The 13,574-nt window shown below is 40.7% G+C and overlaps 1 protein-coding gene and 1 long non-coding RNA gene across 3 annotated transcripts in view; both read left to right on the top strand.

Moving 5' to 3' along the window:
* The window catches only part of LOC142098974 (uricase-like), a 35,073-nt gene extending 22,085 nt beyond the window's left edge, over positions 1-12,988 (top strand). For both annotated transcript variants that reach the window (XM_075181998.1, XM_075181997.1), the window contains exons 5-8: positions 3,479-3,665; positions 6,848-6,971; positions 11,671-11,754; positions 12,814-12,988. In XM_075181998.1, the coding sequence (XP_075038099.1) occupies positions 3,479-3,665; positions 6,848-6,971; positions 11,671-11,754; positions 12,814-12,888 (470 nt within the window). In that variant the 3' untranslated portion in view covers positions 12,889-12,988. The remainder of the gene's footprint in view (positions 1-3,478; positions 3,666-6,847; positions 6,972-11,670; positions 11,755-12,813) is intronic.
* LOC142098976 (uncharacterized) lies at positions 9,281-10,585 on the top strand. Its single transcript, XR_012678460.1, has 2 exons — positions 9,281-9,338; positions 9,460-10,585. It is a non-coding gene; the product is annotated as an uncharacterized LOC142098976 (long non-coding RNA).
* Positions 12,989-13,574: the final 586 nt, after the last annotated feature.

Below are 13,574 nucleotides of genomic sequence, written 5' to 3'. Positions count from 1 at the left end.
TCACACAGGTTATAGACCTACGGAATCACCCCCAAACACATCGCTCTCACACCCCCAGACACTTCAGGTTTGCCACCACCTATTGAATACGGGCAATAGGACTCCCAATATACTGTCCCACACTGGCACACAAAGCTTCTAGCTATCAGCAAGACTCACACCAGCAAGCACAGGGTTAACTCATGGGGCAGCACAGTGGCCTAGTGGTTAGCACTTCTGCCTCACAGCACCGGGGTCATGAGTTCTCTTCCCGACCATGGCCTTATCTGTGGGGAGTTTGTATGTTCTCCCTGTGTTTGCGTGGGTTTCCTCTGGGTGCTCCGGTTTCCTCCCACACTCCAAAAACATACTAGTAGGTTAAATGGCTGCTATCAAAATTGACCCTAGTCTCTCTCTCTCTCTGTGTCTATGTTAGGGAATTTAGACTGTAAGCTCCAATGGGGGCAGGGACTGATGTGAGCGAGTTCTCTGTACAGCGCTGCGGAATTAGTGGCGCTATATAAATAACTGATGATGATGATGATGATGATGATGATGAAGAACTCAGAGCCGTAACTTAGAATTCTAGCGCCTGGGGTGAGAATGAGAAATGCCGCCCTCCTAGCCCTCAATTTTAATCAAATGAACCTAAAATATTCCTAAATTGCACCCCCCCCTTCAGCTTTGCGCCCTGGGCGGTCGCCCCTATCGCACTGCCCTATTTACGGCACCTGGTGTTAACTTTTCACACCTTCAGACTGTTACACAAATGTAAATGCAAGCATACACTAAGCTTGTTAATCAAATGTATCAACAAATCACACACTGGGTTAACTTGGTCTAGCTATTTCTTCTAACAGGCTAATGGATTTGTTAGAGTATCAAGGATGCAACATATTAAATTATAGATTTAATATACAAAAGAGCAGGGCATTCAGATATAAAGAAAAAAAAATAATAATAAACAACTGATATAAAACATACACTAGCAAAACAGTTTAAAATAAAAAGGGGTTACATTCAGATTAGCACTTACATGAATTACATTCTGGCCAAGGGAAATTTGGCTTGGAAGATTAGGGTTGTGGCCTGTGACACTCTTTTCAATCACCATTTGCATGTTGCATGATTTACTAACCAATTCTACTATGTGATCTAACTTTTCTGTAGAGCGTCACATCGATCCAATTTTATCATTAATAAATCCCATATGACTCTGTCCATCTTTTGATACCAAGCATGATGACATTTTGACAATGTGACATACCTTTTCCAAAGATATGTGATTTTAGCTGTTCCCGGATACCACCCGTTCCTGTCATTCACAACCCTGGTGTGATTTCTGCTTCTCAGTATGGAGTGACGCCCGGATTTCCCAAAATATGAACTATGATGACATTTTCCTTTGAAGCTTATATTTCTATAAACCTGTATAGGCCTTCAAAATGCTGCCTTGGGCTGCAACGATGTCCAGCTGTGACCGGCCCCACAAAGTCTATTGAGTCCAAAAACTAACTTATGTCAGGATATATCTCACATCAAGAGCCCTTTGAAGCTGCCATAGGTGACACTCCTATCTTCTCACACTGGAATGTGCAAAGCCATCAAATACATTTACATCAGACTTTCTGTCCTCACATTTTACACTTTCGTAGCTGAACTTATCAATGGATTCATTTGATATAACATATTTACACTGCAGTTATGATTTATCCCTTATAAATAACTGTAAGTTCCCTATGTTCACAACACATACTCATTCTGAAGTCCCACACAGCATCCCCAAGCGCACACAATCAGTACCAGGGCACCAGAGTTTCCACCATCCACCTTTGGCTTGCACATGTCTATGCACACATAAGCTTTAGCAGATGTACAGCAAGAAATAAGATGTTTGATCTGGATACTAAGGTGTTGATACTAAATCTAAATTATTTAATGCTAAAAAAATATGTCACTCCATGACTTATTTAAAATTACAATCACAACCTAATTGATCAGAGTTATTGTAAACCATACAATACCCTGCATACATGTAGCAGTATAAACACCAAGCTTATATAATACATGCATTTGTAAAGAACACAAAGACAGGACATTATTAAATAGCGTTTAATATGACAAATACAGTCACAATGCTTATTGGATAAAACTGGATAACATTGTCATACAAAAAATATAAATGCTAAACAGTTTTCTTAGAATAACACAGGAATAAAAACAGATATGGTCATATCACACTCAAGTACTCTGTTGTCTGGGGTAAGCTAGAATGTCTGAACAGTTCATCAGAAGAAAGAATGAGCACCAATATCTGATAATTTCTAACATAATTTTAGCCCTTTTCAAACCATATTGCTATATGTTGAAACCCCCTTACTTTGGTAACTCATGAGTAGATGTGTGCTGGTATGCTAATCTGTTTTACAACTGTTTTATTGCCTTTTTGTTCCACAACACTTCTAGTAATGAACTCTATAACTAGGATTTCTCTCTTCTGGAACATAACAGAGATATAATATAATTTCCACTCCACTACACGACCCTCCAGCATCTCTTTATTAATATTCCAGAAAATTTTCAAAGTAGATTTCACCATCCATTATATTATATCTCTGCTATGTTCCAGAAGAGAGAAATCCTAGTTATAGAATTCATTACTAGAAGTGTTGTGGTTTACTTACACAACAATTTCAAATGTTACAAGCAGCTCATATCTTTGGGAGGGATCCTTAACAAATTAATATATTATTTTCTTATTTCCTGAAGTGAATGGGTGTCATATAGCCCTCTGGTGTAGAGATGAGATATTTGTGTAACTGCATGGGAGATTGTACAACTACAATACAGTAACTAAAAAGTGTTCATAAAAAATTTATAACATACATATCTTTATTTCTCACATTAAAAGGTCAGGAGAACACGACATACATATAACTAAAAAGGGCCTGCCGTATAATTTGACTTGTTCTAAATCAATGTTTAGCAATTGTGATCCTCGGGATCTGTCAGGAGTGTATCTTGTTAGGATATAATTAATTACAATAGTTAATTGGCTTAATTAGTGATTCAGGGATATATTTACTAAACTGCGGGTTTGAAAAAGTGGAGATGTTGCCTAAAGCAACCAATCAGATTCTAGTTATCATTTATTTAGTACATTCTACAAAATGACAGCTAGAATCTGATTGGTTGCTATAGGCAACATCTCCACTTTTTCAAACCCGCAGTTTAGTAAATCTAGCCCTCAGTCTTATTTTAAAACACAAACGATCGCATTGCTCTGAAACAGAAAACTCTTGAAAATAGCACTAATAAAGATCCATGTGGACTAATGCCAAATAATACTGGAGGGTAATTAAATGGGCAACTGGAGAAGACAGTAGTAGGAGTATCTTTTATCAGCAATCCTCACATGTTCTCCAATATTCTTCAACATGTCCTCTGCCGACCTCCATCTGGAACGTATAATTCTGGATTTTTCTATATTTTTGTACAGGTCAGCCTGTAATTCACTCTGGAATCAAAGAACTCAGAGTTCTGAAAACAACACAGTCTGGATTTGAAGGTTTTCTAAAAGACCGATATACAACACTCCCTGAAGTGAAAGATCGCTGCTTCTCTACTGTGATCGACTGCAAGTGGCGATACAATACCTCTAAAGGAGTTAACTTTGATTCCGTATGGTAAGTGCTTAGACACAAGCCATGTTGCTATAAGAGAAATCATTGCATCACTCCCTACATCACCAGGTAGTTATCTTACAGTAAATACAAACAGCAGATACCAGTTATCAGAACTGTTTTGTGAGGATAGAACTAGCACAGCCCAACATTGTATTATAAATACAGCATCTGCAATTCATACACATTATTGTTCTTGATGTACCAGAAGAATTATTGTTCATTTTGGCTAACCTAACCCACCTGTTGATTACTGCTAGCAGAGCCAGAGCAAGGCTTCATGGTGCCCTAGGCAAAGCTTCAGCCTGCTGCCTCTACTCCTCCCAATACCCGCTTCCCAGGCCACCACACGCTTGACTTTTGCACAATTAAAATAATAACTCTTACTTCCTCTTGGCTGGCTGTCCTGCTCTCTTCTACCTGTTCTTGCAGCTTACACTGTCTGCAGATGCTGGTGTCTTATGCTTAGTTGCTACTTGTCTGGATCCTGGAATGTTGTTGCCCCATTTGGAAAAAAGGCTGGTACTTAAAATTTAGAAAGCCCCAGCATTAAATCAATAGAACCTACATTTAATTATTAGGCCTCCATCCCTACAATCAGCGACAACTATTAATTAAATAAAATTAACAGTATTCACATTTAATAATAGCCCTATTTCCCCCACACAAGTGCTACCCTCTTTACATTAAGACACTCCCCGCCTTCCCTCACACCTAACTTCTTCCAGAATCTTCTGTGTGCCTCTCTTACAGCCCTCACACATGGGAGGGCAGGCCTGTCACGTGGTGCGCGTCACATTGGACAAATTGTCAGTGACGGACACACATAGGGAGAGGGAGGGAGGAAAGGATTGCACGATCCAAGGCCGCATGAAGGTGGCTGGTCCCACAGGAGGGGTCAGTGACCAAGAACCATACAGTGCCTGGTTCGGAGGGGGGGGGCCCTGAGAGATAGGGGCCTGGGGCACATTTCCCAAGCCCCACTTTAATACGACACTGGGGGGGGAGGCACCTCAGTGGCGCCTCCCAAATCCGGTGTCCTATGCAGCTGCCTAAAGAGGCCTATTGGTAGTGCCGGCCCTGACTGCAAGAATTGTTTTGCCCTGTTGCATTTAATATTTGTCATTCCCATAGTTATAAAATGGTGTCTGTGGTCTGTTGCCGGTCATACAATGCATTTATATAGTGAATCTTACTTGTCCTGTGCTAGCAAGTGGCATGTATACATGCAGTTTGTAAAAGAGAGACTATTCCTTGTCAATCATCACTATCAGTCGGCACACCTGGCCTGTAGCTGGGACAAATGATACGGCTGAAGCCAGTCGTATTTACGAGAAACTCAGGTCTTAAATTGTCCGCAATGGCGTAGGTACGCCCTTACTACACATGAACTATGATAATCTGTCCTTTGCCTCCCTTGTTCCGCCCTTAAAGTTGTAGCAGTCGTAAGCATCATTTGCTTTCAGATACAAATTGCATGCAATTGCAAAAGGGCGTAAGGTCTGTTTCTGAGCGTGCGCAGAGTTATGTCACGCAAGATACGCTATGTAAACTGACTTAAGCCTGAACATGAATCAGGCCCTCGTTGTTCATTTTGCAGCATCCTCTTCCAATATATCCTTTTACCTGTTCTTTTAATAATAATAATAATAATAATAATAATATTATTTACACATGCTGAAACACAAAAATAGTGTTTTAAGAACAACTCAAACTCAGAAACCCAACAACAGAAGCATTGGGTCAAAAAGTAAGACATTGATTTACCTGTGTCGCCAGTGTAGAAAAACCACACTTGCCAGTGATTACAAATAAGTTAATAACCAGGCGCAGGTAGAATCGCTCACGGAACACACAGGTAGGGGCAATATGGAGGTCAGAGGGAATACAAAGGGGGGGGGTTGAGAGGAGAAAGGAAAGGGGTATGGATTATGTTGTCTCTGAATCAATAAGGAGGGCCGCTATAGATTAGATTGTGCAACAGGTGAATTGAGTAAAGCTTGAGATGCACAGATAGATCTAGTTTTAAACGGTTATGATGTTCCTGGGGGATTGGTGTTGTTGTGGAAATACCAGGAAGTTTTAACTGAATCGTATAGGAGGATAGTTATGTACGCCATAGAGCAGGGGAGGGATGGCAAATTTTACTCTGGGGGGGCAAGACCCGACTCAGCAGCCTATTAGGAACATTTTAAAAGAAAAATTGCAGGTAGCCAAGCGACCCATCCCAAGGTAGCCCACATTGGGGCCAGCCCGGGGGTCATATGCCCCCCTGCCCCCAGCCCAGCCAGTGCCTGCCACAGATGCTGCATGCCAAATTCTGTTTGTGTCAGTGTCCATATATGGTTCTTCCAGTCAATGTGAATTTGTAGCTTCACTACATTACATATATAGTGAACCAGTTTATCAGCAGATTTATTAATTAATCCAAATTGTTGGCATAAAAGAATAATCAAAGGGTATTTAGGTAGTTAATAATTCAGTGTAATCAGATCTAATATCACATCCCAGAACGGAGATATTTGTGGGCAGTCCCACCGTATGTGTAAAAAGTTCCTTCTTAGCCCACAGTTACTCCAACATAGACTGAACATACGCGGGTAGATAGCCTGTTTTTGTAGGCGTTCGCTATTACAACTGTGCTGAGGATTTAGCTACATGTTGGCAGATGAGCAGCCATTGTTCCTGGTCAAGCGAGGTCCCAAGATCCTGTTCCCATGCTCAAAAATGGTTCGACTGTGCGCAAAATGTGATGGGAGGAACACAAATGATTTGTGAGATTCCGAGAGAACACTTAAGGCCCGAGACATTCTGAGGGGGGAATGAGGCTACTCGTTGGCGGTACAGTTTTGAAAATTCTACTCATCACTTTCCCACTCAAAGTGGGGTCTACACAGTGCATAGGTCAAACTTATTTTCTTTCACCAGCATAGAATAAATAACTGAGAATGAGACAAATCTACTGATGCAAGCTTAACTGTGTGGGGGATGAGCTGTGTGCGGTAGTGTTGCTATATTCTGCTCTATAACCTTATTGACCCAGCTACAGAGTGTCCTGTGTGGGTGTGGCTAGAGAACAGGGCGTGGCTTACAATCCTACGGTTGAGTGCCTACAGGCTTCCGTAATGTCAATCCGGCTCCGCATCAACATAAATATTTGATTTTTTTATTTATTTATTTTTAAGGCAAACCATGAGGGAAATTATCCTAGATACATTTGCTGGTCCATATGATAAAGGAGAATATTCCCCGTCCGTTCAGAAGACCCTCTATGATATCCAGTTGTTGGGCCTGAGCAATGTTCCGGAGGTAATGTATTGTACTGACACACATTGCACAATTAACCAAGATGGCATTACAAAAATATAAATACAATTATAAAATACGGTGCCCCCTATTTATAATGCCCATACTTGCCTACTTTTTAAATCTGTACCAGAGTACAGGTCATGTGACAGAGGGTAGGAGGGGGCGTGACAACGTTGTTGCGTCACTGTAGTCCCGTCCCCACTAAAATTACAACAGTTCAATAGTGGGAGGCAGGGCTTAATGATGCAATTAAGCCCCGCCTCCGCCATTCAATGCCGTGAATTTCAGCATTTTATAGGAATCTGGGTGGGTTTGCCTACTCTTCCGGGAGGACTTCCCAAAATTCAGGAGTCTCCTGGAAATTCCAGGAGAGTAGGCAAGTATGATAATGCCCCATTTATAATTCTACTCCACTTATTACTAGGTAAATTATCTGCACAAAACTACATTAATTCCATTATATGTCTCCTCCTAATAACTCTACACTTGTTTATAATTGTATTTTTGGTCTGTGTTTTGCACTGTATTAAAAATCAAATTCATGAAACGTGCAAACAAATCTTGTGACTTTGTAACAAGTAATGTTGTTTTGTTTTTTTTAAACATTTAGCATTAAACGTTTAGTAAAGTTTGCTAAGTGCCTGTGCTAACAGCTAATGCATTTTGTCCCTGTCTAATGTTGTTTCTGCTATAGGATGGACCTATCATAGATGTCCATCTAGACATGTCTGTCTGTAGTAAAGTTCCTTGGTTCTGTTGTAAGTGACAGCGTTAGGGGGTCACCACAAATGTTTTTGCTTAGGACCCCCAAAATCTTATAGCTGCCTCTGCAGCCATTCATGAAATGCAGCCTATCAATTCTCAGGGAACTAGTGACATCTTGCCTAATGACATCATTGCCTAGTGACATCATTACCTGATTACATCATTGTCTAGTGAGAGCGTTGCCTAGTGACATCGTTGCCTAATAAAACCATTGCCAAGTATAGTGGTTTCCAAACTGTGCGCCACTGCACCCCAGGGAGCCTTGGCGCAGTTTGGAAACCACTCACAGGGGTGCCGCTTCCAGGTCCGGTGGTAAGCAAGGTGGGGAATTACTTGGTAATTATTTTGTCTTAGGGGTGCCTTGAAAAAATTATGGAGAGCCTAAGGGTGCCTCGAACTAAGAAAGCTTGTTATTCACTGGCCTAGTGACATCAATGCCTAGTGACATCTTGCGTAATGACATCATTGTCAGAATTTGTGGGTTTTTGTTTGTCCACCCGCCTCTTGAAGATTGACCACAAGTTCTCAATGGGATTAAGGTCTGAGGAGTTTCCTGGCCATGGACCCAAAATTTCGATGTTTTGATCCCCGAGCCACTTAGTTATCACTTTTGCCTTATGGCAAGGTGCTCCATCATGCTGGAAAAGACTTTGTTCATAACCAAACTGTTCTTGAATGGTTGGGAAAAGTTGCTCTTGGAGGATGTTTTGGTACCATTTTTTATTCATGGCTGTGTTCTTAGGCAAAATTGGGAGTGAGCCCACTCCCTTGGCTGAGAAACAACCCCGCACATGAATGATCTTTACTGTTGGCATGACACAGGACTGATGGTAGCGCTCACCATTCCTTCTCCGGACAAGCGTTTTTCCAGATGCCCCAAACAATCTGAAAGGGGATTCATCAGAGAAAATGACTTTATCCCAGTCCTCAGCAGTCCAATCCCTGTACCTTTTGCAGAATATCAGTCTGTCCCTGATGTTTTTCCTGGAGAGAAGTGGCTGGCCTTCTTGACACTAGGCCATCATGCAAAAGTCTTCGCTTCACTGTGCGTGCAGATGCACTCAGACCTGCCTGCTGCCATTCCTGAGCAAGTTCTGCATTGGTGGTGCCCAGATCCCGCAGCTGAATCAACTTTAGGAGACGGCCCTGGCGCTTGCTGGATGTTCTTGCTGGACGTTCTTAAGCTTCCAGTATGTTATTCTAACTCAATCAGCATGACAGAGTGATCTCCAGCCTTGTCCTCGTCAACACTCACACTGACCTCATGTCAGCTGGTCCTTTTTTGGCAGGGCTGAAATGCAGTGAAAATGTTGTTTTTGGGATAAAGTTCATTGTCATGGCAAAGAGGGACTTTAAAATTGAATGCAATTCATCTGATCCCTCTTCATGACATTCTGGAGTATATGCAAATTGCCATCATAAAAACTGAGGGAGCAGACATTGTGAAAAATAATATTTGTGTCATTCTCAAAACTTTTGGTCATGACTGGATGAAAAAAAAAACATTTTATAAAATAAATTTTGTTTGACGAAAAGACACTCTCTCCACGCCCCCTTGTTCAATTTTTTTTATTAATATGGACGTTAAATGAACACCAATGGGTATATTTACTACATTACCGGTTTGAAAAAGTGGAGATGTTGCCAACAGCGACCAGATTCTAGCTGTCATTTTGTAGAATGTACTAAATAAATGGTAACTAAAATTTATTGGTTGCTATAGGCAACATCTCTACTTTTTCAAACCCGCAGTTTAGTAAATATACCCCCAACTGTTCTTTACCCACCCAGCAACGCTCTAACCTCACTCTACTGTCTTGATCCAGCGTCATCCAAATGGAGGATATTTGAGGAAGCTAAAATAAAATGTATGTTGTTAAATATTGGTGTGTTTACATAGCTGGGGAGGGTAGGGGCACATTTCTCCCCCTATAGAGGTCCTGTGCTGAATTTCAATATAATGGAGGGGAACCCACAGCGCTAGTTTACCCTAATACATCAATAAAATAATCAGCTCAGACTTGGTATAGATTTATTGGTTTATTGCAGGGAAGAGTCACGCTACCTGGGAAGATTGTCCATGGAATTTAGTTATATTTCTTTCCCCAATCTTACAATGACAGCAGCTTACTATAGAAAGTACTAGATAGCACCTGTTCTGAGCAGGAAAAGCATTTTCTGTAAAAAAGACGACGACAGAAGGCCAGATAATGACACCTCACTACTTGCTAAATATTTTGTCCACGCACTGGTCCTGGTGGAAGACTTTGTAACCTCAGGAACACTTAAGGAAAACACATTTTATTCCTCTTTTAATAACCATTTATTCAGCGTATGGTACAAACCATTGTACACCGGGCCTGATTCAGGGTTTAGCCCTTTATTAGGCTAATATGCTCCTAGCGCCCTCTCCCCTTCTGCGCCAGGCTAATATGCTGTAGGTATACAGCAATATCTATGGTCTCACGTCTTCTGAGCTTAGCTCCACTTGGCCATTTAATCACGAGTCACGGCAATCTTAGCAGAATGGAAGGGTGAACGAGCGCCACTGAGGGTGAGGATGTGACGGGGGAGGGGGCTGTCACGCCTGCGCCTGGCTCCATCCTTGTCTCTCCTACTAGCTTATCCTCAGGCGCTCATCTGGTTGCCTTCAGCCCTTACCATAGGATATGTCAAGATTAAAACCTTCAGACATATTTATTTTTACTTTGGAGAACAATTATTCCCTTATATTTTAAATTAAATTCAGGTTATTATGCCTCACCGTCAAAATTTTGCATCCCCGAAAACTTTGCACCTCGTCCCATAAGCCTTGCACCCTAGGCTGCAGCCTAGTGGATAACCAGGTCCTGATTATACAACAAAAATAGATTTTGTCAGTTTAGTACTTTTCATCAACAATTCTTTCTATGACTAACAGTGATTATATATATATATATATATATATATATATATATATATATATATATATATATACACACACAGGTACTCCTCACTTAACAACCTACCCATTTAATGACCACTCAGAGTTTCGACCAGATTCTCCCTGGGTCCTTATTGTTATAATTGCTGCTGTTTGTAGAGCTTTACTGTACACATGTTTATTTTCTGTTATGCAGTGTTATGTAATGTAAAGCAAACTAACAAAATACAGTTTTCTTTAGTCTATTTCTTCATTTAGAATCAATAAAAATGATTACAATACATGTAGGTGCATATAACAGGACTGTACTCACTTAGCGACCAATTCGCTTAACGACCTAGTCGTAGGAACGGAACTCGGTCGTTAATTGAGGAGTACCTGTATATATATATATATATTTTATATTATATATAATTTCCATCTGTCGACTGCAGTACAATATGAGGGGCCTTTTCTGCATGAGCCCACATAAGGCCAACAACTGTGAAGTGTAGAAATGGAGGCGTCCACTATGTGTGTACAGGAGCCGGCAGTATTTGCACCCCTTTCAGTGCAACAGTTTGCTTGGCTGTAAATTCTGCACCCAAGCAAAAATATGCTCCTACCTCTAAATCAGCCCCATTATGAAACTCAGGAACAGGCAGAGCCGTAACTTAAAATTCTAGCGCCTGGGGCGAGAAAGACAAATGCTGCCTACCCCCCCCCCCCCCCCCCCCAGCCTTCAATTTTAACAAAATGAACCTAAAATATTCCTAAACTGCGCCCCCTTCAGCGTTGCGCGCTGGGCGGTCGCCCCTACCGCACAGCCCTAGTTACATCCCTGGGAACAGGTACATTGACCAATGTGAGAACAGTGTTGTATCGTAACTTGCCAATTGGTGGGCCGCATGCGAAGCCCCGCGGATCGCTAACCCTGTCAGTGTTACAGCTGTAGAGTAACAATGGCCCGTTTCAGGGCATGATATGTTTTTCTTTCTTGTCTTTAATACTGACTTTATTCATACATTTCAGATTGAAGAAATTGACATTGCATTACCAAACAAACACTACTTTACTATTGATATGAGCAAGTTCGGCCTGACCAACCAGGATGAGGTAATTGGAATCATTGCAGATTATCCTCCTATTTCACTGTAAAAACGAATCACTTATGGCTCAAGGGTTCTTACTTACTGTAGGCTGATAGATGTAACGTTTATCTGTCATTTTATATTGCTTTATTTGTATTTTTTTAACAATCGCTCACCGGGAAGTCACTTGTTCATCTGCAAATGTACCAAATCTGGATGGTGCAGAGAGCAGACTGTGTATATACTGTAAGAACAATGCAAAATGATTATTTATCTAGAATTCTGACTCCTGATATTAGCAGGAATAAACAAACAGTTTGGAACATTTACAGACGGCGAAAACTTCACAGGAGTCTTGTGAGTTTCTACGTCAGACAAATGGACCAGGGATCACTGTTTTATATGAATCTATGATATTGTAAGCCCTGACCCTTCCTGGCTCCACAAATGAGAAGAGGGAGGGATTTAAATTTAACTGGGTCTTTGATTGTGATATTGATTTTTATTTTAGCTGAATAAAAGTTAATTTACCCTCCCATTGTTCTTATAGGGCCTGATTCATTTAAAAAAAAAAAAAAGTAACTTTGAACCTTGGCAAAACCATGTTGCATTGGAGGGGGAGCTAAATTTAAAATGTGGGGACAGATTTATAGTTGGGGTAGGGCATGTCCTAGATCAACTTTAAATTTCAGTGTAAAAATAAAGCTAATAAGTATTTGATACATAAAAAAACAGCCAGTATTTAACTTATGTGCAAAAAAATAATTTAATTTGCACCCCTTGAATTGTAACATGGTTTTGTCCAAGAGAAAACGTACTAATTTTTTTGCCTTACTTTTCTTAATGAATCGGGCGCGTAGTGTTAATGATTTAAGACTACAAATAAATACATTCACTTGAATACTGATTCAACCCACAAGATCGATCCCTACACGGCGCGCCTTTGTGAGACCGATGAATTTACAGGACGTATTTCCATGAATATTGGTTTAATATAAGAATGGAAATGATGTCCTGGTGCAATATTATTAATGCAGAAATTGGTTACTGCAAATTACTATAAAAACTTAAAATGTTTCAACAGATCTTGCTGCCCTCAGACAAACCCTATGGAAATATCACCGGCAGTGTACGGAGAAGACCTTTATCCAAGCTGTGATTTAATTTTACTGACAAAGAGCAAAGGACTCATTGACCACTACGATTTGTACACCTTATATATGCGCAGATACAGGGTAATAAAGGAATTGCAAAGTCAACTGAAGAGTGATGATTCTTTGTGTCTTTAACGCTAAATAGAGTTTATCGATGGGGCTGCATTTATTGAGACAAATGAGGGATTCTAATTGGTTATATGGAGGCAGGTATGTGTTTGTAGATGATTGGCTGCGTCAAGTCAGGTGATGCGACTCCCTTGCATACATTTGGCAACAGGTGATTAAGATGATTTACAGTGTGGCAGGCGGATATGGGGGCATGTGAGCTGTGTGTGTGTGTGTGTGGGGGGGGGGGGGGGTTCTGTACTTCACAAAATACATGTAACATGAGTCTCCCTGTTTAAAAATGTTTAAAATATTAAATATTACATATTTATGAATTAAATATTAATTCATATATAAAGATGTCCCATCAGGCACTTAACGCTACTATGTTCTGTAGGTCTTTAGAAGTTAATCACACAGATATTTTCAGGATGACAGCATACGTGAAGACAGGTGCAGCATGCTGATTGGCTGTGTGACACCTAATAATGGCCGTTGATTGGTTAAATGTGTTGAGCCCAATGAAAGATGCTGATTGTTTGTGTAAGTGAATGTATATTAAAGTGAATCAGATAATTTTTGG

This window comes from Mixophyes fleayi, chromosome 8, assembly GCF_038048845.1.
Source record: "Mixophyes fleayi isolate aMixFle1 chromosome 8, aMixFle1.hap1, whole genome shotgun sequence".
Classification (NCBI taxonomy): Eukaryota; Metazoa; Chordata; class Amphibia; order Anura; family Limnodynastidae; genus Mixophyes; species Mixophyes fleayi.
Note: the sequence above shows the minus strand (reverse complement) of the source record. Positions and strands in the feature narration are given on the sequence as shown.